The sequence below is a fragment of the Hippocampus bargibanti genome, linkage group LG11 (genome assembly GCF_051943395.1).
Source record: "Hippocampus bargibanti isolate YZ-2025 linkage group LG11, ASM5194339v1, whole genome shotgun sequence".
NCBI classification, from domain to species: domain Eukaryota; kingdom Metazoa; phylum Chordata; class Actinopteri; order Syngnathiformes; family Syngnathidae; genus Hippocampus; species Hippocampus bargibanti.
Window position 1 is genome coordinate 8,812,501 of NC_142744.1, and position 25,339 is coordinate 8,837,839.

At 38.7% G+C, this 25,339-nt stretch overlaps 3 protein-coding genes and 1 long non-coding RNA gene across 7 annotated transcripts in view; 3 read left to right on the plus strand and 1 right to left on the minus strand.

Annotated features, from left to right (window-relative positions):
* LOC148891409 (caytaxin-like) overlaps window positions 1-3,249 on the plus strand; it is a 12,167-nt gene extending 8,918 nt beyond the window's left edge. For all 3 annotated transcript variants that reach the window (XM_089007778.1, XM_089007780.1, XM_089007779.1), the window contains one exon: window positions 3,067-3,249. Coding sequence is in view for 2 of the 3 variants with exons in the window: in XM_089007780.1 (XP_088863906.1) it covers window positions 3,067-3,101 (35 nt within the window). In the remaining variant the exon portion in view is untranslated. The remainder of the gene's footprint in view (window positions 1-3,066) is intronic.
* LOC148891410 (uncharacterized) overlaps window positions 1-16,258 on the minus strand; it is a 21,273-nt gene extending 5,015 nt beyond the window's left edge. Inside the window, exons 1-3 of the long non-coding RNA XR_016116401.1 lie at window positions 16,212-16,258; window positions 15,969-16,037; window positions 10,262-10,302 (exon numbers count right to left, since the gene is read on the minus strand). This is a non-coding gene — a long non-coding RNA (uncharacterized LOC148891410). The remainder of the gene's footprint in view (window positions 1-10,261; window positions 10,303-15,968; window positions 16,038-16,211) is intronic.
* LOC148891411 (nicotinamide riboside kinase 2-like) lies at window positions 4,319-10,954 on the plus strand. The gene is made up of 8 exons (XM_089007782.1): window positions 4,319-5,014; window positions 5,092-5,182; window positions 6,447-6,495; window positions 7,629-7,806; window positions 8,756-8,827; window positions 8,907-9,013; window positions 10,510-10,595; window positions 10,714-10,954. The coding sequence occupies exons 1-7, from the start codon at window positions 4,989-4,991 to the stop codon at window positions 10,593-10,595; spliced, it is 609 nt and encodes a 202-aa protein (XP_088863908.1). The 5' UTR covers window positions 4,319-4,988; the 3' UTR covers window positions 10,714-10,954.
* Window positions 16,259-18,877: 2,619 nt separating the features above from the next.
* LOC148891412 (protein-lysine 6-oxidase-like) lies at window positions 18,878-24,937 on the plus strand. 2 transcript variants are annotated; one of them, XM_089008108.1, is made up of 8 exons: window positions 18,878-19,645; window positions 20,783-20,891; window positions 20,972-21,109; window positions 22,462-22,618; window positions 23,087-23,182; window positions 23,286-23,401; window positions 23,480-23,520; window positions 24,125-24,937. In XM_089008108.1, the coding sequence occupies exons 1-7, from the start codon at window positions 19,036-19,038 to the stop codon at window positions 23,484-23,486; spliced, it is 1,233 nt and encodes a 410-aa protein (XP_088864234.1). In that variant the 5' UTR covers window positions 18,878-19,035; the 3' UTR covers window positions 23,487-23,520; window positions 24,125-24,937. The 2 variants fall into 2 exon arrangements, with proteins under 2 accessions (XP_088864234.1, XP_088864233.1); XM_089008107.1 differs by having other exon boundaries at window positions 23,480-24,937.
* The last annotated feature ends 402 nt before the right edge of the window (window positions 24,938-25,339 follow it).

Here is a 25,339-nt window from a genome sequence, read left to right on the forward strand (position 1 = left end):
AATACATAAAAAGAAGAAAAAAAAACAAGTATTCTGCATAACTTTTTTAACTCATTCACTTCCAGACAATGTGCAAAAATGTGTCCACTCCAGTGCCAGGGTTTTTGTCATATTCACTGAAATTGCAGGACCCACAAAATATTGCGTTTTAGGACGACATTCAATGCAACGTAAGAAACCTTTGACTCTCTTCTTTCATCAGAAAAAGAGTTAATTTTAAGAGTTAAATTTTAATATGTATTCTAAAAGTTATTATGACCTGAATTAAATTGTAAGTTTTAAAAAGGCTGTAGGATACGAGATCTGTTCTAGTATGACTGATTGTACTTGACAATCCAAATGTCATCCATTTTATTTGTATTTTAATTCCGTCATCAAATTTCATACCACTCGTGATACTAGAGCCGTTTATCACATTTTGCGAATCACTGCCATAAAGAGGGTTGGGGGGGGGGGGGCATTCGGAATGTAAGGAAAGTTGAGCTCTGTGCTCATTTGCCCTGAGATCCAATGTTAAAGTAGTGGTTGAAATAGAGCAGCTGTGCCGGGGTATGTACAGTGAATTACGACACCAAGTGCTGTACTTTTGACAAGTCACGCTGACGCTGAGCTCCGACTTGGAATGTCTCCGCCATCTGACTTGGATGGTGAGTGAAGATAATATACTCAGCTAAAAAAAAAAAAACTCAAAAGTACCTGAACTTGACAGATGATGTTGTTGTGACGTTTTATGTCTATTTATTGTTTTTACATAACAAGTGTGACTTCACAAAATAATTCCATCCCATGTAGATTGGAGTCCTAGAATGGGGCAACCCCATTTTGCTCATTTTTAATAAGTCAAAAAAAACAAAAGGACAAAAAAAAGCCCCAAAAAAATGAATAAGATTCTTCCCATAATTGCAAAAAGCACTTTTCAGGTGCAAGACTGCATGAAGTCCCTTTTCCATTTCCACCTGCAAAAACAGCCCAAAATGATTATCAAAAATTGCTTGGGTCTAATGTCTTCAATCAAATCTAATGAAATATTGACCTGTTTGTATTTAAACCACTAATCAAACATTTTTTAAACTTAGATGACTAAATAGTATAGATTTAGTATGATTACCGTATTTTCCGGTGTATAAGGCACACTCAAAGGCTTTAATTTTCTTCAAAAGATGACCCTGCGCCTGATACGCAGGTGCGCCTTATATGTGAAGTCATATTGAGCAAAAAACAGATCTCGCAACTATTGTCAGCAGCCACGACTCCATTTCCTGCCCGTAGAAGTCGTGCGTAACCCCAGCCTCTTATGTAGCGCCTTATAAAGCATTTCCTTATCAATCACAAGATATAAAATCCCTCACATTCATTCCTGAAATTAATCAAAACAATTTTCCTGCAAAATGACAAAAATTGATATTAGCCCACTCTTGTTCTAAGTGGTTGTGCTTCTCCATGAATCAGTAGCTCGGTTTTGTTGCTTTTTCTTTGGCTTAAGGTGTGCTCAGTCACAATCATTGTGTGTGTGTGCGTGTGTGTGTGCGTGCGTGTGTGTGTGTCTGCGCGCGTGCATGCGTGTGTGTGTGTTTATACTGTATGTGTGTGTGTGCGTACGTCATCCAATCCTCGCACCTCATATTTCCTGAGGACGCTAGTGTTACATAAAGTGCAGCTGCTAATCTCTTTAAATTGTCCTGGACGTGCTGAATAGGTTCTATTTTTAAAAACCAGCCCAAGCAAAGCAAATTGATCTGCGTCGCATCAGGTCTCGTGAAATCGGAGACCTTCTGCTCGTCCCGTCAGTCCATCGTGCTCCTTATGCCAAATCGCATAAGCCTTCAGCTGGTTTGGGAATCCTCGATGGGATTCAAGGGGAGGAAGAAGCATTGACACACTTTCACTTATGAAGTCCTAGGCAACGTATCATATCATCTTATTTCTTTGGAGAATTGTCAGGGGCAGCACCTTCTTAAAGTCTAAACAACAACAAAAAAAAAAACCGAAATAACAAATAGTGTGACACAACACAAAAGACACACAGTCATTCAATCTGAAGCACTTTCTGCATCATCTTTGTTGTATGAAGCAGTTCTAGATGGAAGGGGAGAGGTTCAAAGCGTCCTTTTCAACAGTGGATCAGGGACATCATGGTAAAATGTGCATGTCTGCTACAAGCTAAAATGTTGAAAGCAAGCTGTAGCATCCATTGACGAAAAGAGTCTCATGTCTCCTGTCCCACGTGAATCCGCTTCTATTCCAAGCTGCGACAATTCCACATAATTCCTCTCAAGTAAATCCAGTTTTAAATTGTTCTCTTCTATTTAATGAGAAAAAAATTGTCGGCCATTTGATCATTCTTAAATCACTCCCGAGCAAATTATCACTCCAAGAGGGATGATGATGTTGGTGCATTTGCCGACTCTTACCACCAGGGGGTATACCTGACACACACACACACTCTCTCTCTCTCTCTCTCTCTCTCTCTCTCTCTCTATATATATATATATATATATATATATATATATATATATATATATATATATATATATATATATATATATATATATATATATATATATTTATTTCTATATCTTTTTTTCTCTCTATATCTTTCTCTCTTCCTTTCTTTCTCTCTTTTTCTCTCTCTCTATCTTTTTGTCTCTTCTCTCTCTCTCTCTCTCTCTCGCTTTTTTTTTCTCTCTTTCTCTTTTTCTCTCACTTTCTCTTTCACTCTCTCTCTCTCTCTCTCTCTCTCTCGCTCTCTTTCTCTCTCACTTTCTCTCTCTCTCTCACTTTCTCTCTTTCTTTCTCTTTGTCTCTCTCTTTTTCTCTCTCTCTCCATCCAGGTAGGTGGCTGGCTCGCCACTCGGATACCTACCGAGCTAGCTGCCTACCTAGCTATCTATCTAGCTACTTAGCTAGCTACCTACATAGCTAGCTACCTACCTACTCATCCATCTATCCATCCAAACTTTGCCATCAACATTCATTCTTCAATACGAATTATGTGATGTTTTCAGCATAGTTGTAATCCTGCGACCTAAAGATGGAAAAACACTTTTGTGTTTTTTTGCCTTTCAGCTCTTTGGATGGACAAGATGAGACGTTCTGACTGAATGCAAAGAATTTGTCCTTCCCATCCCATCAAGAACATGATGGATAGGCTTCACACAAGCTCGTACCGAAAAGTTTTACTCTCTTCGTTTGCATGAAGGGAATGTCGATACGTATACATCTATTTTTTTTAAGCAAAAAAAAAAACAACAACAAAAAACTGTCTTACATATTTTATGATGAATGCAATTTGGTTTATTTATGTGCAATGGTGTTGATTTTTTTGGGGGGGGAACCACTGTGGATGATGGAGGGATGGCAGCCTTGTAGATAATCTGTTTTTTTTTTGTCATGACTGCATTGTTTTTGCCGGATAGAAATGGTTAATGGAGATGATAAAAGTGTTACATGCTGTTTGGGATATTTAAAAAAGGGGAACTATTGGAAGAATAAATGATCTTGTCTTGCTGCAGGTGGTGAATATTTACTTCCTCAATGCGAGACCAATAAAGGCCAATCCAATCCAATGTAGTTCCAGCACCGTTTTGGACACTTCCTGGTTAAAGTTGTAAATCATCAGTTATAAAACAATTTTGATTTAGCTCCCTTTTTTTCCATGAGCTGAACTCAAGATAGTTTTTTTTCCAGTGTATAAGACGCACCGGAGTGTAAGGCGCACGCCCAATAAATTGTGTATTTTCAAACTCGTTTACATATATAAGGCACACTGGACCATAAGGCACAGCTCAAATGAATGTAATAAGGTTTTCCAAATATAATGTATAAATTCCAAATATAAGGCACACCTATTATAAGACGCGACAGTAGAGGCTAGGGTTACGCACTACTTCTTCTCCGGGCAGGAAATGGAGTCGGTGGCTGCTGACAGTATTTGTGAGACGTGTTGTGGCTCAATATTACCTCAAATATACGCCGCACCGGCCTATAAGTCGCAGCGTCATCTTTTGAAGAAAATGAAGGCTTTTGGGTGCACCTTATACCCCGGAAAATACGGTAATCATACCAAATGTAGAATATTTAGTAATTTAAATTAAGAAAAAACTTATATATGTATATATATTATATATATATATATATATATATATATATATATATATATATATATATATATATATATATATATATATATATATATTTGACAATATTTATCAATACAGTGTGTCTGTGTATATATGTGCAATCATGTGCTCCGCAACATCCGAAGCAAAGTTCACTAACTTTACGGATACACATGAATGGAATAAGATATCCATGTCATTTCTGGCCATAAACACAACAAACGTAAAATGCATGCAATTTGTAACCTTCCACAAGCTACGGGATGTTTTTTTTCTCCTGTTTGTTTTTTACGACCCCTTAGAACAAGGCATGACTTGATTCCCTCTGGCTGCCAGTCACATGGCTCGCTGCCACAAAAGTCGTCCGGTTGCATCAGAATTATGCGTCACGACGAGTGAGCTAAATATAGTAACCGCCTTGTGTTTTTTTTCTCCCTTGAAAACTTCCAAAGTCCTTTTGATTAACTTGAAGAGTTTCACTTTCCGGACTACTTCCTCAAAATGTTTTCCATGCTGGCAGTGTGGCATCAAAACTTTTGTTTAAGAAGCTTTTGAGGTGTCAGATTCCTGCCCCTGAACACGCCCTCCCTGCCCTCTTTCCTCACCAGCCCCTCCCGTAGCAGGTGAAAACATTTTTGGGCCTGTATGCAAATGAGAGCCTTCCTCCTCCAGGAAAAGCAATCCCATTGGTTCTCCGGGCGGCTCCCGTCCTTTAAATAGCCCGCATTGAGATGGCCTATCAATGAAGTAGTAAAAAGAAGGGGGAACGGTTGAGGTCCAAGAGGGCGGAGAAGGCTTTGAGAGAGCTTTGGAGTGGAAGCGGGAGTTCCTCATCTTTTCATTACTCAATTCCAAACAAAGGCGACCAACATGAAATGTGTTATTGGCATTGGAGGGTGAGTGTTTTTTTGTTTTTGTTTTTGTAATTCACATTTCTGGACTTCACGTGTCATTTTTTTGGTGTGTTTCGCAGAGTGACCAACGGTGGCAAGACCACCTTGACGAACAGACTGCTCAGGACGTTGCCCAACTGCTGCGTGGTGCACCAGGATGACTTTTTCAAGGTAAGAGTCGATGGCGATGAAGGTACGCTTACACTGATTGCATTTGAGGACACAAACCTGTAAAAATTCTGTCCTGTCATGGCAGTAGCCTAGTTAACACAAGTGGCTGATTGTCTCCTGGACAGCCAATCATCAAGGACGGGAGGGTCCCCTCTTATAAGTCGGAAAGAAATATTTTTGAGCCGCGTTTCTGTTCGCGAGACATCTGACACCCACATTTTGCTTGACATTTTGAGATACTAAGTAACTAAAGTTGAATCTGCTCACACTTTGTTTTTAACTCATTCACTGCCGTTCCCAAATTTATTCGGGAATTGTAAATAATAATAATAATAATAATAATACATTTCATTTCTAAGCACCTTTAAAAACTTTCAAGGACACTTTACAGTCATATAACAGAGCGCCATTCCCGAATTTGTATGACGTAGAGTGCCATTCCCGATTTTTTTTTTCATGCTTGGGTGCCGACAAAGCCCTGGCCATGGCCTCTGGCAATGTTTTTTTTCCACAAGGAGGCAGCATTTTCCTTTTTTTCATGTTTGTGCTTTGTTCTATAGCTTTAGCTTTTATTAAAGCTCGATATAACCCTATATGTATGTATTACATTGTATTTTAGACAGCCACCCCCATTTCAAGCTCAGATAACTCCAGATCCATATAACTTAGGAATTAACTCTTATTTTATGATAAAAGAAGACAGTCTAAGGTTTTTTATGCTGAATTTAATGTTTGTGTAGTCCTAAAAGTCAATATTCTGTGGGTCCTTCAATTCAAGTGACAATGACAAAAACCCTGGCACTGGAGTGGACAGTGAATGAGTTAAACCCCCAACTATCCGTGCTGTGACAGATTGTCACTTCCATTTTTTTTGCTTCATTTTCTTTTGGTTGCAGGAATCTTTCAATTAATAATTTTTTAGTGGCCATCCACTGAGAAGTCCGGTTCGTACGATCCTCCACATTAAATCCCAAAATACGCAGGCTGTACAATCTTATAAGTGAATGGCAGCAAAATAATGTTGAAATATCTCATCCTAATATCTACCGAATTAACCTTCAAAAACATTTTCGTGTCACCCTCCTTCTGCTATGAGACACTTCATGAGCAGGGTTGGAGTTCCTCTTGCGATTTTTCGGAAACATCCCAAAATTTTGCATGGCTTTGGGTGGAGACGGGTCCTTGGTTTGCCCTGTCCAGGTGTAATCAGCTGTGGCGGGTTAACTAGGCTGCAGCAATGTTTCACTGGTGACTGTTATTTCAGAAACCCGATCAAATAGAAGTCGGGGAGGACGGCTTTAGACAGTGGGATGGTAAGAATGGATTTTCGCGTAGGAAAACCAAATGCCGTAATGTACTTTTTTTCCCTCCATACAGTGATACCTTGGCTTACAAACTTAATTGGTTCTCAGACAGAGTGTGTAAGGCGAAAAGTGTGTATCCCAAAAAATAATTTCCCATAGGAAACCATTAAAATGAGAATAATCCGTTCCCAGGTCCCCATAAAACATAATTTTCTACTTTCTAATTTTCTAAGCCTTAAAACTATAAAAATATACCTTATTTTATGTATAATAAATGTGCTATGGTATTATAATTAAAGAAATGAACTGTACTGTAGAATAAAGTCGTTTTATTTACCTTTGTGATGGTTGTTGATGGCTTGATGGAATGGTGTGGCTGGTTTCATCAGCATTAAACACTTGATGAGGAACGTAACCTTCTTTCACCATCTTGAGGAATGATCCTTGTAGGTGCTTTCTCTGTTATAACTTTATCTAGTTCCTCATCAATTGTGTTCTGTTTATCTGGGTTGATAGCTTTTTGCATCAAGTGTACAGATGGCTTGTGCGGGTTGTTTGTGTAGCCTGATTGATGGGATATTTTAACCTTGCAGTCTACACTCTGCCTTTGAACATGCCTTTGATCAAAGTTGAAACTCTCTCAGTGTCATCTGCCTGTCTCTTTAATGTTTAAACCACTCCCCCCCCCCCCTCACTGCTGCGTTCTTGACCAATCACATGGCTTTAACCAAAGACTGGGGGCAGGGAATGGAGGACAAAAACAGTTGGCTGCAATTTTGTTGTTAGAAGAACGGGCTCGTTCGCGAATGACATAATTCATTGAGGCAGCTCTGTGTAGGAAAAAAGTTCGTATGCCAAGGTAAAGTTCGTATGTCAAGATACATTTTTCATAAATGTAACATTCGTAAACCAAAAAGTTCGTAAGCCAAGAGGTTGGTAAACCGAGGTATCACTCATTTCCCCCTTTTTTAAATTTGGTAACCATCCAATTCTAAACCTAAACACGACAAATTCACACAATATTCCACGTGAATGCCGCAGACATTCACTAACAGTGACTAATGTGTGTTAACAGCACATTGATATGACCCAATATGCTGACATTATTTTTTCCCCCTTTTTTGTTCCTACCCCACAATCAGTCATCTCGGCTTTGGACATGGAGGCCATGGTCAGCACAGTGAAAGGCTGGCAGGAGAACCCGGTCAAGTTTGCCCGCTCTCATGGTGTCAGCCTGTCACCCGAAGCCGAGGAATGCTGCTCGGATCAGAAAGGAATCCATATTCTCATTGTGGAGGGCTTCCTCATCTACAACTACAAGTAGGTCACCCTCTTGATAAAACGTCACCAGGAACCTCCAGACCATCATTTCAGAGATGTTTGGTTGGACGCTGTGAACAAAGGCTTGAACACAGGAAGTGTTCATACACATAGTTTTCTGAATTTGAATACCACGACCCTGGACGTCCCAAGCACCTACAACTATAAAACAACAGAACATAGACATTTTAATTGGGTGTCCTTTCCATGAACTGATAGATTTGTAACCTGGCTAATGATATCTTCCTGTGAAGGAGTTTACCATGTCGTAAATTTGTCCAAGGCCAGATCTCCTACATCTGGGGTGCCAAACATACGGCCCACGGTCCGGAACCGGCCCCCAAGGAGGTTTGATCAGGCCCGCAGGATAATTTTAAAGTGGAAAAAATGCAAAAACGACATGGAATTGATATTTTTAATGAGGTGCAATTCAAGGATTTGTCCATTAGGAGGCAGCGTGGTGCTGTTTCGATCAACGTAGAAGAAAACAGCAGTGTTTTTTTTTTCAACCGCGGTCTTTTTTTTTAACCGCGGTTTCAACACCCTCATTAGCCAAAACGTCATTATCCAAACGGAGAAAAGTAGATAAGGAGTGGAGAATTTTCAATGAAAAATGGACCATGCGTGGGAAACCTTTGTGCTTGGTGTGTTTTCAACAAGTTTCGCTATTGAAAGATATTTGGTAATTTATAGCATGTATGGTATCATTTTAATGGTCCGGCCCACTTGACATCTACCGATGCCATAGTGGGCCACTATGTGAAATGAGTTTGACACCCCTGTCCTACATGAAGATGACAGTTTAGCAGGCTGTTTCTGTTCACCTCAGATTGACCCCAGATTTTCTGCGCTTCCATTGTGGGCCTTCTAAGCATGAAACTTTTAAATTTGATAACTTTTTTCTGTCTATTCTCTATCACCATCATAACAGGATTTTGTCTCTCCGCAGGCCTCTCATCGACGTGTACGACCGGTGCTTCTACATTTCACTTCCTTACGAGGAGTGCAAAATGAGGAGAAGGTAGCGGACTCCTTTGACATCGTCATGACAGTTACCTTTACGAAGGTCTTTTAACACTTTTCTGATTGTGTCTCCGTAGTACAAGAACCTACACGGTTCCTGACCCTCCCGGTCTGTTCGACGGCCATGTCTGGCCCATGTATCTGAAGCATCGTAAACAAATGGAGGGCCAATGTGACGGAATAGGTACATTAGGACGAGCAACCCTGCTTGCTGTACTAGACACACACACACACACACACACACACACACACACACACACACACACACACACACACACACACACACACACACACACACACACACACACACACACACACAAATAAATAAACATCATAGTTTTGTTAAACTTGCTCTCCAAAACTGGACTACCACTCCCTCAGCAAACACCAGGCTGCTAAATTAGCCACGTGCTAATATACCTCGCTCGGAAACAAGCTTGCCTGCTAAATTAACTTCATGAATAAACGATGATAATTATTAGACAAAAAATAGCAGAAAAAGCCTAAAGTTAGCCTCCTAACCAAATTATTTTGTGTAGAACAAGAGGACAGGGATAAAAGGTATAATGAAAAAGTAAACTACTGGGACAATATACTCAATTTAGCAAGCTAGCCTGGTTAGCTACTTATGGGATAGGCTGCTATGTTAGCGCTTCTGCTAAATGAGCTAAAATAATGGGAGAAAAAACACAAATATTGGAGAGTTTAGAAACAAAAAATAAATAGCCAAAGCATTAGAAATGCTAATTTACTGGGAAAGCAAGGCTAAATTGTAAAATTATCTTTTCGATAAGGATTTTTTACTTACCGGACAGAAAATACAACACAATAGAAAACAGTTTTATTTTGATAGTGCTTTTATAACAACAATAACAATGTGCTCTACAAAAAAAACAACAATAACACAAAAAAGACAAAATACAAATAAATGAACAGGAATACAAATATAGCGTATTTTTTGCACTGTAAGGCACACCTAAAAGAAAATATTTTTTCAAAAGCTAACCATGCGGCTAATAATCCGGTGCGCTTTATGTATGGAAAAGGTTTTTAAATATGTCATTCGTTGAAGGTGCCCCTTATTATGCGGTGTGCCTTATGTATGGAACACATTTTAAAATATGTCATTCATTGAAAGTGCCCCTTATAATGCGGTGCACCTGATGTATGGAAAAAGGTTTTAAATACGTATGTCATTCGTTGAAGGTGCGCTTTATATTCCAAAAAATATGGTAATTTAATATTCCAATATTCAATATTCCAATAATATTCGAATAATAAATTGCACAGTTATCTTGATCAAGGCATTCAATGACAAAAAAACTGATGTAAGACCCCATGAAACTAATAAAGGGAAATCCAATCCAATAATGTATTAATAATCTTAATCTGCGGGGTGACGCACTAACCAAATTTAGTAGTCCTTTATTACCTGGCAGACTTTGTAGGGCTCTGTCATGTATTCTCCCGAGCCTATTCAGAAAAACAAACAGTGACATTAGCTTGGAGCTCAGATTCCCAAAACAGCAGAGAAAGAACAATTTCAGAAAATGTGATTATATGGTGCGCAACTGCCACTTTCTGCTACTGGTGGGGCAGCTCCTCTTTTGCCCCAAATACAAGCGTGACTTGGTTACAGCATTTCCGAGATTCTAAAAGCTACTATTATTATTTATTTAGAGTACCTCGATGGAATGATGTCAAAAGATGACATCTACTCTGTCGTGTTTGAAAGCATCCAGAACACCCTCCTAAACAACTCATAGGTACAATTCATCATTATGATATTGTAGATTTTGGTGATTTCTGCTATTTTTGTTGTCATTATAATCATATCATTTGGATTTATTAACCACTAACGTGATTTTTTTTTTCTCTCCACAGCAGGACGGTGGCCGAGAAGAACTTGTGTATAGATCATGTAAATAACAACGACCATTTTGATGACACGTACCGCCTTAAAGAATGTAAATAGTTGTGCGGAGCAAGCACACATCTGTCTTTTATATCACTCTGACTGGGGAAAAAAAAGAAGATAAGCCGCCCTGCTTCGGCGCGGGTTGAATGATGATACATGTACATGTTTGTCACACTTGAAAACACATAAAGTTAACACAGTACTGCAGTCGGTTTCCTGTTGTCATTTTCACTCAGTAGCGCTCATTTTAGAGATGATATATCAGATAAACGTTCATATCGGAAATGGTGATGGTATGCGATGAACTACTGCAGGAAAACACACAAATACCGTGTTTTTCCATTGTATAAGGTGCACCCAAAAGCCTTCATTGTCATTGATTACCCTGCGCCTAATACGCCGGTTCACCTTATATGTGAAGTAATATTGAGGTCTGGCAACTACTGCCAACAGCCACCGACTCAATTTCCCCCTGTAGAAGAAGTTGTACGTAACCCCAACCTCTACAGTAGCGCCTTATAATGTGATTTGCCTTATATTTGGAAAACTTTTATATATTTACAGTATATATTATATTTGAAAATTTCTTTCCATTCATTGAAGGTGCGCCTTATAGTCCGGTATACCTTTCATAAGGAAAGACTTTGAAAATACATAATTCATTGTTGCACCTTATACTCCGGTGCACATTATACACCGGAAAATACAGTATATTCAACCCAGGTTTTTTTTATAAACACGACTGCTACACTTTTACTGCATTGAATGCCCCCAATGCAATAAAACTCGTTTTAATTCTCTAAAATTGCAAAAGGCAATTTCCACATCAATGAATGTAAAAAGTGTTTCTGTCTTATGACACCTCTATTAACAGGAGTTATAATCTATAAATATTTTATTTATATAATATTTTTTTTCAAACATTTTTCCTGGCAACCTGGAAAAAAATATTTGTACATGATTTATCATATGATATACAGTGATACCTCGGTTTACGAATCTCTTGGTTTACGAACTTTTTGGTTTATGAACATTACATTTATGAAACTTTTACCTTGGCATACAAACTATTTTTTGGGATATGCACAGAGCTGCCACAATGAGTGATGTGTCGTTCGCGAACGAGCCCGTTCTCTGAACAAGAAAATGGTGGCCCACTGTTTTGTCCTCTATACCCCGCCCCCAATCTTCGGTTAAAGCCACATGATTAGTCAAGAACTCAGCAGTGAGGGGGTGGGCGTTACAGACAGAGAGAGAGTGAGGCCTTCTCCCAAAAACAAAATGGCGTCTTCGGTCAAAGCCACGTGATTAGTCAAGAACGCAGCAGTGGGAGGGGGGTGGGTTAAACATTAAAGAGACAGAAGACAGAGAGAGAGAAAAAACACACACACGCGAAAGGGAAACGACAGAGCTTGAAACAAAAAAGCAAAAGTGAAAAAAAAGTCAAATGGTGAGAAAATGGATAGAAAACAGTGACATTTGGACTTGTTTTAACTTGGATAGTTCAAAAGCAGAGTTTAGACTGTAAGGTTAAATTCCCATCAATCAGGCTCCACAAATAACCCGCACAAGCCACTTGATGCAAAAAAGCTATCAACCCAGCTAAACAGAACACAATTGATGAGGAAAAAGGTAAAATTATCGCAGAGAAAGCACCTACAAGGGATCATTCCTCAAACCAGCCACTCCATTCCATCAAGCCATCAACGAATATCACAAAGGTAAATAAAACCACTTTTTTTATACAGAACCGTTTATTTCTTTAATTATAATACCATAGCACATTTATTATACATAAAATAAGGTATATTTTGTTGATAGTTTTAAGGCTTAGAAAATTAGAAAGTAGACAATTATGTCTTATGGGAACCTGGGAACTGATTATTCTCATTTTAATGGTTTCCTATGGGAAATAATTTTTTGGGATACACACCTTCGCCTTACACACTCTGTCTGGGAACCAATTAAGTTCGTAAGCCAAGGTATCACTGTGTGTGTGTATATATATATATATATATATATATATATATATATATATATATATATATATATATATATATATATATATATATATATATATATATATATATATATATATATATTTTATTGGATATGCCTTTATTAGTCTCACAGTATATATATATATATATATATATATATATATATATATATATATATATATATATATATATATATATATACAGTAAAGTCTCGTTATATCGATATTCAAGGGAGTCCGAAAAAATATCGATATAACCGGGACTATCGATATATCCGACCCTGTTTGCATGTAATTTTCTCCGTGCGTGCACAGAAATAGTATCGATATAACCGGGACTATCGATATATCCGATATCGATATAACGAGACTTTACTGTATATATATATATATATATATATATATATATATATATATATATATATATATATATATATGTGTGTATATATATGTACGTATATGCGTATGTGTGTGTGTGTGTGTGTGTGTGTGTGTGTGTGTGTGTGTGTGTGTGTGTGTGTGTGTGTGTGTCTGCAACCACACTCCCTTTCCCCCTGTAGAAGAGGTATTGAGTAACCCCAGCCTCTATTATAGCGCTTTATAATGTCCTGTACCTTAGAGTATTAGGAAACCGTTGATATATTTATAGATTATTTTGTCCTTATATATGGAAAGAAAAATGAAAATCCACTATTCATTGGGGGTATGCCTTATACTCCAGTGCGCCTCACACACCGGAAAATACTGTATATTATCATCATGTTATTACTATAAAATTATAATATATACATTAAATATACCTATATTATATACATGTATTTATAGATGAGGCATATAAAATTGGATTAGACTGTATTTGTCTTAACTTGTCTGTGACTGTAAAGTGTCCTTGATTGCTTTGAAAGGTGCTTAAAATGTAATGTATTATTATTATTATTATTATTATTATTTGCAAAGAAATAAAAATGGCACGCACACACACACATAGAATTTCACCACAAATGTAAATGAATTATTTAAATTCTAATTTGCATATAAAAAGGCTAATTCAAATATAAACATATTTTCGATGTGCATTTAAATGTTATTATCTTGAATATGTGCTAATAATAATGTTTTATAGTTGCAGTATTCCTACGAAAAATATGCATCCCTATGTTGAAAAAAAAGGTGAGTTACGCAACTTCATTTTGTTATGTAGTTACATAAAATAAAATGTTAATGGGAGTTGCGAAAGCCGTAATCTTGGAAAAATTCAGATATCAACGTATCGCTGCATTAAAATGGCCTATATCGTCGTCAACATTAAAGGATAACCGACGTCACTTTTTTGTTTCTTAACTGGCATCAGAAAAACGTTTTATAGCATCTAAAATACCCAAAACACTCAGTATGATATTTTTAGTCAAATGCAAAACACCAATAAAAATGACTTAAAGTGTCCAAAATCTGCAAAAAAAAATTGAGCTGCAAATTGGGCATTTTCAGAAAGTCCCGCCCCCAGTTCGTGATGGTCACGCCAAGACGTCTTGCCTTGCTCAAGAATCAAAACAATGGCTTCAGTTTCGGAGATGCTTTCTTGTTACTCATCCAGTTATGAATATGATTCAAATAATTCTGAAGAAGAAAGCATACACGTTTGCAATCGATTAAAGAATTTATTCCGTGTCATTTTGAGGCATCTGGACTGCAATGTAGCGTCCCAGAAAAGAGGCAGAAAAATGGCGACCAGCTCCTGTGAGGAATGAATTTCCACAGGTTGATAAATTCCTTCCATGGAGCTTGGACGCCCTCTTCTGGCGGCTTTTGGGTGCAACACAAGGTTTTCAGACCAAACAAGTACAGCAAAATACATTGATGTGATGGAAGGACTGCTACAATGTGTCTTTTTTCCGGTCTGGGGCGTTCCTTTAGTGATGTCACGTACGGACTCGTCACCAACTCAAAAACAAGACTTCCTGAATGTTCAGCGCGAGTCTTAAAACGTAAAATATTGCTGTATGCCGTGGAATCTTATTAAATACGCTCAGTAGAAGTCATTTGAAGCCATTTTACAAATTATGGCCACAACTTGTCGGTTGTTGGAGACGTCGGTTGTCCTTTAAAATATGATAAGACAGAAATCAGGTGGGGTTGAACACTCGTGCAATCTGCAGTTGAACAAAATGTACGGGACATCTATTCCAAAGCATATATAGTATGTTATAAAACTTTTTCAAGTGGGTCTTGTGATATGTTCAGGGCTGTGTGTGGGAGTTGGCATGTCATCTCTTGAGTAGATGGCAGCTGGCCTGACATTTTAAATTCAGACCAAGTGCCTGAGGTGTCAGGGGGGAGGAAGTTATTTTAAAAACATGCCACTGAACCACAGGTTGGTTGCCGGGTGGAAGGGGAGGCAAGGGGAGCGATAAGGTGACCGCTCGACGTGCCCTCATGTCAGTTGGCCTGTAGCACCCACCAAAAATACAGTCTACCTTATATGGTGGACATTATGTGTCATTAAAAAAAGGGTGGACTGCAAGTATGTTGTTGTAAAAGTGCTATATAAATCAATATGTATTGTATTTAATATATTATTATTATTATTATTATTATTATTATTATTATTATTATTATTATTGTATTCTGTCTTTTTTTCGATGAAACATACATTTTCTGAAAAAAAACAAGGTAAATTTTCAATTTTAAAGATGGTTTTTGCGAGAAAGTTATTTTTGAGGGAAGATTTTTTTGGTTTTATTTTGAAATAAAGTCGTATGAAAATGTATACTATACTATAATACTTATTGTATTATGTGTATATAAATAATAGTTATTTTAAAGCCCCAGCGCTTCCAGTAATATTTTTCCCAACCAAAGTAATAATGACATAATCTTTTTTTCCCCAATAAATATATATAAATATATACATTAAACAAAATCATGAGCACAAGATACAATGTTATACAGTTTTTTATCTATCTATCTATCTATCTATCTATCTATCTATCTATCTATCTATCTATCTATCTATCTATCTATCTGTCTCTCTGTGTCTCTCTGTCTCTGTCTGTCTGTCTGTCTGTCTGTCTGTCTGTCTGTCTGTCTACCTGTCTGTCTACTGTATCTGTCTGTCTAGCTGTCTGTCTACTGTATCTGTCTGTCTAGCTGTCGAGCTAACTGTCTACTGTGTCTGTCTGTCTGTCTATCCGTGCATGAAAAGAAAGTTTTTTAGCATCTCACCTGCAGTGTGTGGCTCTTATCATTAAGTTGTGTATTCCATACATCATGAAGCAAGGCCATGGAGGACACCTACAGATTATAACACATTCAAGTCACATCAAGTATTCAAGTGTTTTATTTCCAAAGCAAAAAGTAAACATTAGTTTTCCACCTTTTTTTTGGGCTGTGGTGGTAAGATTTCGACTTGATTGCTTTATTTTTCACACACAATTAAGTCTTAATTCAGTGTCATATAATACTTACTGGCTATTATTTGTGCCTTTTACATGTCCTGCTCTGGGAGGTCTTGTGCCAAACCAGTGCCCAGGCTGCGACGGTCTTATAAAGCCAAGCGAGGAATGCCACTGGGTGGGGGGAGGGGCAATGGGAAGGCTGAGAATAGAATCACACCCGAAATGGCCCTATTTGGATGGGCTGAGAGTTGCGTGTTGTTAATGGCATGTAGCAAGAAGACGCCTCGCGTGGGACATAGTGTGACAATGTCAACTTTGTGTGTTATGTTTCACGTCCTGACTTGCTATGGTGGTCTGGGCTAATATTTCGACCCCCAAAAGAATATTTAATCCATAGGAAATCATGGAGGACAACTGATTTGTTCCACATTAAAACTGCAAAAGTCACATGTATTTGAACTCATTCATTGCCAGACAATGTGCAAAAATGTCTCCGCTCCAGAGTTTTGGGAGTTTTAAGACTACATAAACATTCTATGCAGCGTAAGAAACCTTACTCTCTAATTTCATCAGGAAAAAAATAGTTTATTCCTTAATTATATGGGTCTGTAGTTATCTGAGCTTGAAATGGGGGTGGCTGTAGAAAAGGCAAATGCTGCCCCCTCGTGGGAGGGAAAAAGATTTCCAGACGTCTAACCAACACTTTATCCCCCCACCCCCATGCAGTAATTACAGTATATAATAAAAACACCATTTTTTATTACACTATAGAAACAGAATGGCTATTGTACTGCATTTTCTGTTGTGCCCGTCCAGGGTGCAATAGAAGACAAATAGACAGACATATGATTGGTCTCAACTCTCTACGAAACCTCTCACCACAGCACTAATATTAGTCGTTCCAAGAAGTTTTCTTGTATTGTCTGTCTATATATTTTACCGCACCATTTTTGTTCACACCATTGTTTGATGTCAAAATGCATTGCAACATAGATCCTAATTTGTGAATGTTGTAACATGTATAAATTCTGCATGTGTGTCTTTAAGTCACATTAATATAATAATAATAATAATAATAATAATAATAATAATAATAATAATAATAATAATAATAATAATAATAATAATAATACATTTCATTTATAAGCACCTTTCAAAACTCTCAAGGACACTACTGTCACATGTTAAATTTGACTGTGGTTAAACCTCAGTGAAGCAGCGGGACATTGCGTTAAAAAAATAATTAAAAACAGAATACAACGGTTTGCAAATGCTCTTCAAGAAACATGACTGAATACACTACAAATACAACATATTTAAGTTTCAAACGGAATCAGTGTTTATTTATGTGAGAAACCACATTCCAAAAGCTGTCCCTGGGAAGCGAACAACCATGAGGTGAACATTTTGGCAACACTGCTCTCATGTGGTCGACATTTTGTAACACAGTGTTAGGTCTTAAAGGACAACCGACGCCATCGAAAAACTTCTGTCAATTTGTAAAATCACTTCAAATAACTTCTACTGAGCGTATTTTACAAAGATTCCACGGCATATTGCTATATTTTACGTTTTTTTACGTACGCGCTGAATATTCAGGAAGTCTTGTTTTCAAGTTGATGACGATGCCTGACGTGGCGTCACGTCTGGAACGCTCCTGACCGAGAAAGCGACACACAATGCATTTTGGGTACTTGGTTTGGTCTGAAAACTTTGTGTTGATCCGTGTTGATGGCGAAATTAGAATGAAAACACATAAATAATGCGATGGTGAATCGTTGTGTGTTGCAACAAGACTGCTATTTGATACTGGTTGACACAAATTCGCAGCAGACAAATCAGCTCATTTCCAACGGAGCTTGGGCGCCATCTTGTGCATTTTCTGGGACGCTACATTGGAGTCCTGACGGCTCGAATTGATACGGGAGGACTTCTTTAATCGATTGCAAACATTTATGCTTTCCTCTTCAGAACTATTTGAATCATATTCATAACTGGATGAGTTACAAGAAAATCTTCTCCTGATCTGAAGCCATTGTTTTGATTCTCGAGCAAGGCAAAGGCGTCCTGGCGTGACGTCACGAACAAGGGTCGGGCCCTTCTGAAACTCGCAATTTGCTGGGTCATTTTGAAGTAGTTTTGGGACACTTCAAGTCATTTTTATTGGTGTTTTGCATTTGACTAAAATATCAGCCTGCGTGTTTTGGGTATTTTAGATGCTATAAAAAGTTTTTCTCATGTCAGTTAGGAAACAAAAAAATTGTGTCGGTTCTCCTTTAAATTGTAACTTCCAAACACCATGATATTCTATTTTAATAGTTTTTTTTTTTCGTCCATAAAATAAATAAATAAATAATTGTTGTAAAATATTCATTTTTATTTTCAGGAAGTCCAAAAATTTACGCATACATTTAAAAATGTGCTTCTATATTTTTTAAACCACATTTTTTATTGTTAATATTAAGTCATGGACGTTTTTTTCGAATGATTAATTTAAAGATGTTTAAATAGAGCTGTTATTCTAAATTTTTAAATGTGTTTTTGTATTTCAGAAATCGTCATGGAACTGATTTGGGAAATCTGCCCCCCACACACACACTACGTACTACAATCACCCCCAGCCATTTAATTTAACACACATACGTAAAAGTTTACTCAGCAAAGTCTCGCGAGTTTTGGTTAATATAGAAGGTTTAGTCGGCTGAATTGTGTAAATGACTTAAAGAAAAAGAGGAGGAGTGGAGTAACGTGGGTACAGCCCATTTGGGTCCTGGAAGAAGTGAACCTGCCTGCGAGAGGGGACGCAAGGCGTTTTACACGCGTGGAATTTCTTAATTGTTCTCGTCCAATAGTTTTCTTTTCTTTTTCCCCCTCAGGTGTGTATTTTGGTTGCCATGGCAATCGCTTCTCTTGTCTTCTTTTATCTTTCGAATGGATTATTCCAAGTCATTGGCGGGCAACAGCAGGACCCCGAGCCGGCGCAAACTGGCCCCTGGCGCCACCACATCCAGTGGGAAAACAACGGTCAGATCCATAGCCTCATGAGCACAGGGTCCGAGTTCGAGTCCCCAGCTCACGTTTACGTCAGTCGGCGGAACCGAGCGACGGGATCCAACGGCGGGGTGAGGACCCCACCTGGAGCGCGTCGGGCGGGCACTGGACGACGCCGAGGGGCCGCTGTCGACGCCAGAGTGGGTTTCCCTCGGGATACCCTCGGGTGGGACGACGGTATCGCCCTGGATGGAATTGAAGGAATACCATTCGCTGCAATCCCAGACGCATGGTCTGACCTCAGGTACTCTTTGGGAGAGCCGGGACCCCCAGCGCCGTACCACCCGCTGGAAGAGAATACTTCCGACGAGGCGGAAGACATGTTTAACGACGACTCGCTTCAGCCCCACGGCAATTCGGTGTTGTACAACTTGTACCCCCTTAGAGGACGAGCGGGGGGGCATCGGCGACGACCCCCAGACGCGGGATACGGGACGAGATACTTCCAAAACGGTAATTGACTTTTGAGTGGCAATTTGTCATTTAGCACTGTTGGAGTGTAAATATTAAGACGAGTTACTAATATTCAGATATCCCGTGCGGAAATGGATTAGTTCCAACAAAGAAAAAATATTGAGCAAGATTTTCACCCTTATGTCAGAATTCTGACTGTAACTCATTCACTGCCAGACATGTGCAAAAAATGTGTCCACTCCAGTGCCAGGGCTTTTGTCATTGTCACTCAACTTCCAGGACCAGCACAGAATATTGAGTTTTAGGATTATGTGAACATTAAACAAAGCATAAAAACCCAGAGACTCTCTTCTTTCATCAGAAAAAAGAGGTAATTCATAAATTATATGGATCTGGAATTATGTAAACTTGAAATGAGGGTGGCTGTCCAAAATACAATGCAATACATACATATTGGTTGATGTAGCGCTTTAACAACAGCTGAAGCTCTAACAAAATGCTAACATGGACAAAAGGGGAAAATATCCGCCTTGTGTAAGGGAAAAAACATTGCCAGAGGTCTGGCCAGCACTTTATTTGCACTCTAGCAAGAAAAACCACAACCCGAACAAATTCGGGAATGATGCTCTGCGTCATATTTTCAATTCCCGAATAAGTTCGGGAATGGCAGTGAATGAGTTAAGGTGACAATTCTGACTTCAAAGTGAGAGTTCTGACTTTAAAGTGAGAGAATTATCACTTTAAAGTCAGAATTCCGATTTTCATCTCAGAATTTGGACTTTTTGAGATAAAAGTGATAATCTTGCCAACTTTATTATTTTTTTCTCCCTTTGCTATAATCGTCTTCCAAAATAAATTGCCATTTGCTGTAGTATAAAAATGCCTCTTGAAGCAAAATTTTCAGGGCCGTTATACCTCAGCAGGGGCCGCCCATGGCTAAACCAAAAAAGATTCCAATGATGTACACATTTCGGAGTGTATATTACCTTCCCGTTGTGCGGGTCACCGGGTCCCCCTTATGGAGTCAAGCCAGGGGCTTGGGTTTGAAGGTTCTTTCAACTCTTTTTCAAAATGCATGCTCTGTTTGGTCCCGTCTGGTGATTGACCTTTCACCCCACTCCCGCCCCACCCATTGAAGTCCTTTGACATATGTACTATTGTAATCTGTTCTGCCAGGGCTTCCTGATCTAGTGCCAGACCCGTATGCCATCCAAGCAGGCGCTTACGTCCAGCGTATGCAGATGTTTGCATTACGCTGTGCGGCGGAGGAGGACTGCTTGGCCAGGTCGACACACACACACACACACACACACTAGACAATCAGACACACTAAATCAGTGAGTGAAGTGTAAATGTTCCGCTCAGGTCAGCCTACGGCCCGTCGGTGCTGGATATCGACTTTCGGGTGCTCCTACGTTTTCCCCAAAAGGTGAAAAACCAGGGCACGGCCGATTTTCTTCCGGTGAAGCCCAGGCATCAATGGGACTGGCACAGCTGTCACCAGTAAGTCCCTCTTTTTTTTTTTTTTTTCGAATAAGAATACATTTCATTTATAAGCGCCTTTCAAAACTCTCAAGGTCACTTTACAGTCACTTTTTCTGTTGGTATGCACTGGCAGCCACATGCGCAAGCGTTCACTCAATCCGGAATAACTCAAATAGATAGAAAACTAGCTAGTTAGCTCATAGATAGCTCGCTAGATAGATAGCCACCTAATAGCTAGCTAGCTAGATAGCAAGCCAGTTAGCTAGACATCAAATAGATAGCCAGCTATTAATTTACAGGTAACATCCAATTTACGACCGGCGTGAGTTACAACCACCCGTAGTTACGACCACTACTTTATTAATTTTTTTCTACGGCTGCCACCGCTACAGCCAGCAATGCTGTTCAACACCACAGCATGTCTGAGATGCATTTGGTCGAATAAAAGATTCGAGATGGTCCTTCTTGTTTAGATCTGTCACGTTCCGAACAAGGCAGAGAGCAGCTGACTCATCGGAGCGAAATTGAATGTCTGGATCCCCAAATAAGCAACAGAGACAGAGGTCCGGGCAGGATGATTTATTAAGAGACAACACAAAGCGGTGGTCCCAAAAAGAGGACCAGGGGAATGATAAAAAATAAAGACCTCTTCTGGCTTCTCCGTTAGAAGGGAGAGCGATTTTTGGACAGCTCGCATGCGTGGAAAGCTGTGCGTATTTGGGTCAGCAGAAAGCGTGTGCGCCGACACAGTAATAAAGATCGATAATACGAAATATAAAATGATTAAAATGACACTAAAAGTTATAAGCTTTATAAATGAACTGTCAACATTTTGGTATATAATAGTATTCAATAGAAAACGTTGCTTAAAAACAACAGATTTACATCGTATACTATCCTGTCGTATAAACCTCGCGTCAGCCATTTTGAATGCTTTTCGATTTACGACCGTTTGACTTACGACCGTTTTGTCGGACCGGAACCTGGTCGTAATTCGGATATAAATGTACATTTTTTCAACATCCTTTGTCATTTTTGCCATGTAATATTTTTATATATACAGTAAAGTCTCGTTATATCGATATTCAAGGGAGTCCGAAAAAATATCGATATAACCGGGACTATCGATATATCCGACCCTGCGCGCATGTAATATTCTCCGTGCGTGCATAGAAATAGTATCGATATAACCGGGACTATCGATATATCCGATATCAATATAACAAGACTTTACTGTATTTAAATAAAAAAGTAAAAATTTTTATTTTGTATAATTATTGTATTTTATATTTTATATCCTGTACGTATATTGCAAGTGAGTGTAATTTTTCACAAAATTAAAACAGCAATATTTTCGATTTTTCCAACAGACACTACCACAGCATGGAAGCTTTCAGCAACTATGACCTCCTGGATGCTACCACCGGCCACAAAGTGGCCGAAGGACACAAGGCCAGTTTTTGCTTGGAGGACACGGGCTGCGACACGGGGATCCGACGGCGCTACGCCTGCACGGCTCACACACAGGTAAGGCGACCTTCACAAGACTTTCTTTTGTCTTGATAAGTCAAACAAGTTTTTTGGGGGCGATTCAGAGTCTCATAAGACCACAGCAAATTTAAGTCAAGCAGTTAGCCCACTGATTTATTTTGTGTGACTTATTTTATGTGACTTTTGAAACAACTTGAAATTCTCATGGGATTTTGAAGACTCACGGGGGATCTTTGTCATGTCGCGTTTCAGTTTGCGACCAACGGGTGGCACTGTCATCTTGTCATGTCTTACTCATGGTTTTGTTTGCTACTTTGGACCTTTTTGTTTTGATGACTTTGTTGTTTGAGATGTTGTTCCTGCTGACTTTATTTAATACAATGTGTCAAATACACCCTGCTCCTTCCTCCTGCCTGCATCCTTGTGGCTTGTGTGTGGCTAAAACGGTAAGGTATGGTTTGTCATCTGCCGCTTTAGCGTTTTGGTTCAATATTTTGTTTTTAGGGACTGAGCCCGGGTTGTCACGACCTTTACGCCGCCAACATCGACTGCCAGTGGATCGACATCACTGACGTCACACCAGGAAATTACATCTTGAAGGTAAAAAAAAAATAATAACAATAATAAAATCTCATTAAAAAGTATAATATGACCTCACTTCAATTAGATAATCTTCTAAAGTAGTTTTCAACAACGTTCTCAGGTCACCGTTAATCCCGACTTCCATGTACTGGAATCAGACTTCTCCAACAACGCCATTAGATGCGACATCGCGTACACGGGGGTTTACGTTCAGACACGCAACTGCCAAGTAACAAGGTGCTGGAAGGCGATTCACTCGTGTCTAAAATGAATGCTCACTCGTCCATGTGACTGATATTTTATTCTTATTTTCAGGGAATGAAGATTCTTTGAATTTCATCACATACTCTTCAGATGTGAGTTTTAAAAAACGTTAACTTTGGGTCATTCCAGCTCACTACGTTCCCTTTGTTACAGTTCCTGTTTAAGTAACATGTCCTATATCATTTTTTTTGTTTACTTTTTGCTTTAACTCACTCACTGCCAGACGATGTGCAAAAAAGTGTCATCTCCAGTGCCAGGGGTTTTGTCATTTTCACTCAAATTGCAGGACCCACAGAATATTGAGTTTTAGGACTACATAAACATTCAATTCAGCGTAAGAAACCTTAGACTCTCTTCTTTCAACAGAAAAAAATAGTTAATTCCTAAGTTATGAGTCTCGAGTTATCTGAGCTTGAAATGGGGGTGGCTGTACATAATACAATATATACTGTACATGATTTATTTAGTGTTTTAACAACAACTGAAGCTGTAACAAAAGACAAACGGCAGATGCTGTACCCTCGTGGAAGGGAAAAACATTGCCAGAGGTCTGACCAGTGCCTTATCAGCACCCCCGGAAGAAAAACCAAAACCCGAATGAATTCAGGAATGGCAGCGAAGGAGTTAATGGTGTATTCTGTTGTGCTTTCTTTTTATCAAGGGCTAATAATATTGCTTTGTTGTGTTTTTTTGTAGGTATATGTGTATGATCAGTGGAAGTAAGTTGCGAAAGTGACTCGTGGTTACATGAATTTACCGATGACCCCACGAGTTGATTTTACCACTCGGCAAGGACGATTAGCGCTTGAAGTTGATTCACAGCTAATCATGTTTTTTGGCACAAACCAAACGGGACAGCTCACTGAAAAGAAAAAAAATAAGGTGTCGGGTCCGCGCAGCAAATTTGTAGCGGTGCTTCGAGCGCAAAATATAAGTCTATCCTGATTCGGTGCTATGTACGCGCACCTGCAAATGCTTGAACATCCTTGACCCTCAAATCAGTTGTCCACTAGCAAATTCAACAAACACCCTCCTTTAACAGAAAAAAACTGTACATAATACCCCTAAAATTTGTGTGACTAATTCCCCAATATTAAAACATGAATGGAGCCTTACAGACACTCCATGAACTGTTACTGGAGGAGCGACATGAAGGGAGGATGTGCAATATGTCTTAAAGGTGTGGGAAACTATTACTGTATTTTCGGAGTATAAGGTGCACCCAAAAGCCTTCATTTTGTTCAAAAGATGACCCTGCGCCTTATACACAGGTGTGCCTTATATGTGATGTAATATTGATATTGAGCCAGAACAGGTCAGCCACTGACTACATTTTCCCCCCCACTGTAGAAGTAATGCGTAACCCCAGCCTATAACGCCTTATAATGTGGTGTGCCTTATATTTTTTTTTACTTTTATATATTTATATAGTATATTTGGAAATATTTTTCATTCATTGAAAGTGCGCCTGCCTTATTTTATGGCTGATTTTATACCATAAAAATTGTATGAAGGAGTGAGGCATTTTTATTTATTTATTTATTCGTGTATTCTTTTTTTTTGGGTTATGATGTTTTGGTCAGCATCAGAGTTTAGCCGATAACAATAGCATCCATAAACTGAGGAAATTGTACTGTGGTCGCACCCCACAACACACACATATATGGATGTAAATACTGTAAAGTGACCTTGAGAGTTTTGAAAGGCACTTAGAAATAAAATGTATTATTATTATTATTATTATTATTATTATTATTATTATTATTATTATTATTATCAATAATAATAATATTGTGAGGTAATCATGTCAGGATATACAAATGAGCTAACTCCATAATATCCATATCCAAGATACTGATAGTTTCTTCTTAATTGGATCAGCTGAAGGAAGTAACGTGTTTCAGGACTTTC

What these genes read in the sequence shown, in the direction of transcription:
- LOC148891411 (XM_089007782.1), top strand. Translation starts at nt 4,989, where the DNA reads ATGAAATGTGTTATTGGCATTGGAGG. An exon ending in TGTGTTATTGGCATTGGAGG is followed by an intron (nt 5,015 to 5,091) that starts GTGAGTGTTTTT and finishes TGTGTTTCGCAG; the next exon opens with AGTGACCAACGGTGGCAAGA. An exon ending in ACCAGGATGACTTTTTCAAG is followed by an intron (nt 5,183 to 6,446) that starts GTAAGAGTCGAT and finishes CTGTTATTTCAG; the next exon opens with AAACCCGATCAAATAGAAGT.
- LOC148891412 (XM_089008107.1), top strand. Translation starts at nt 19,036, where the DNA reads ATGGCAATCGCTTCTCTTGTCTTCTTTTATCTTTCGAATGGATTATTC. An exon ending in GAGGAGGACTGCTTGGCCAG is followed by an intron (nt 20,892 to 20,971) that starts GTCGACACACAC and finishes TGTTCCGCTCAG; the next exon opens with GTCAGCCTACGGCCCGTCGG. An exon ending in GACTGGCACAGCTGTCACCA is followed by an intron (nt 21,110 to 22,461) that starts GTAAGTCCCTCT and finishes TTTTTCCAACAG; the next exon opens with ACACTACCACAGCATGGAAG.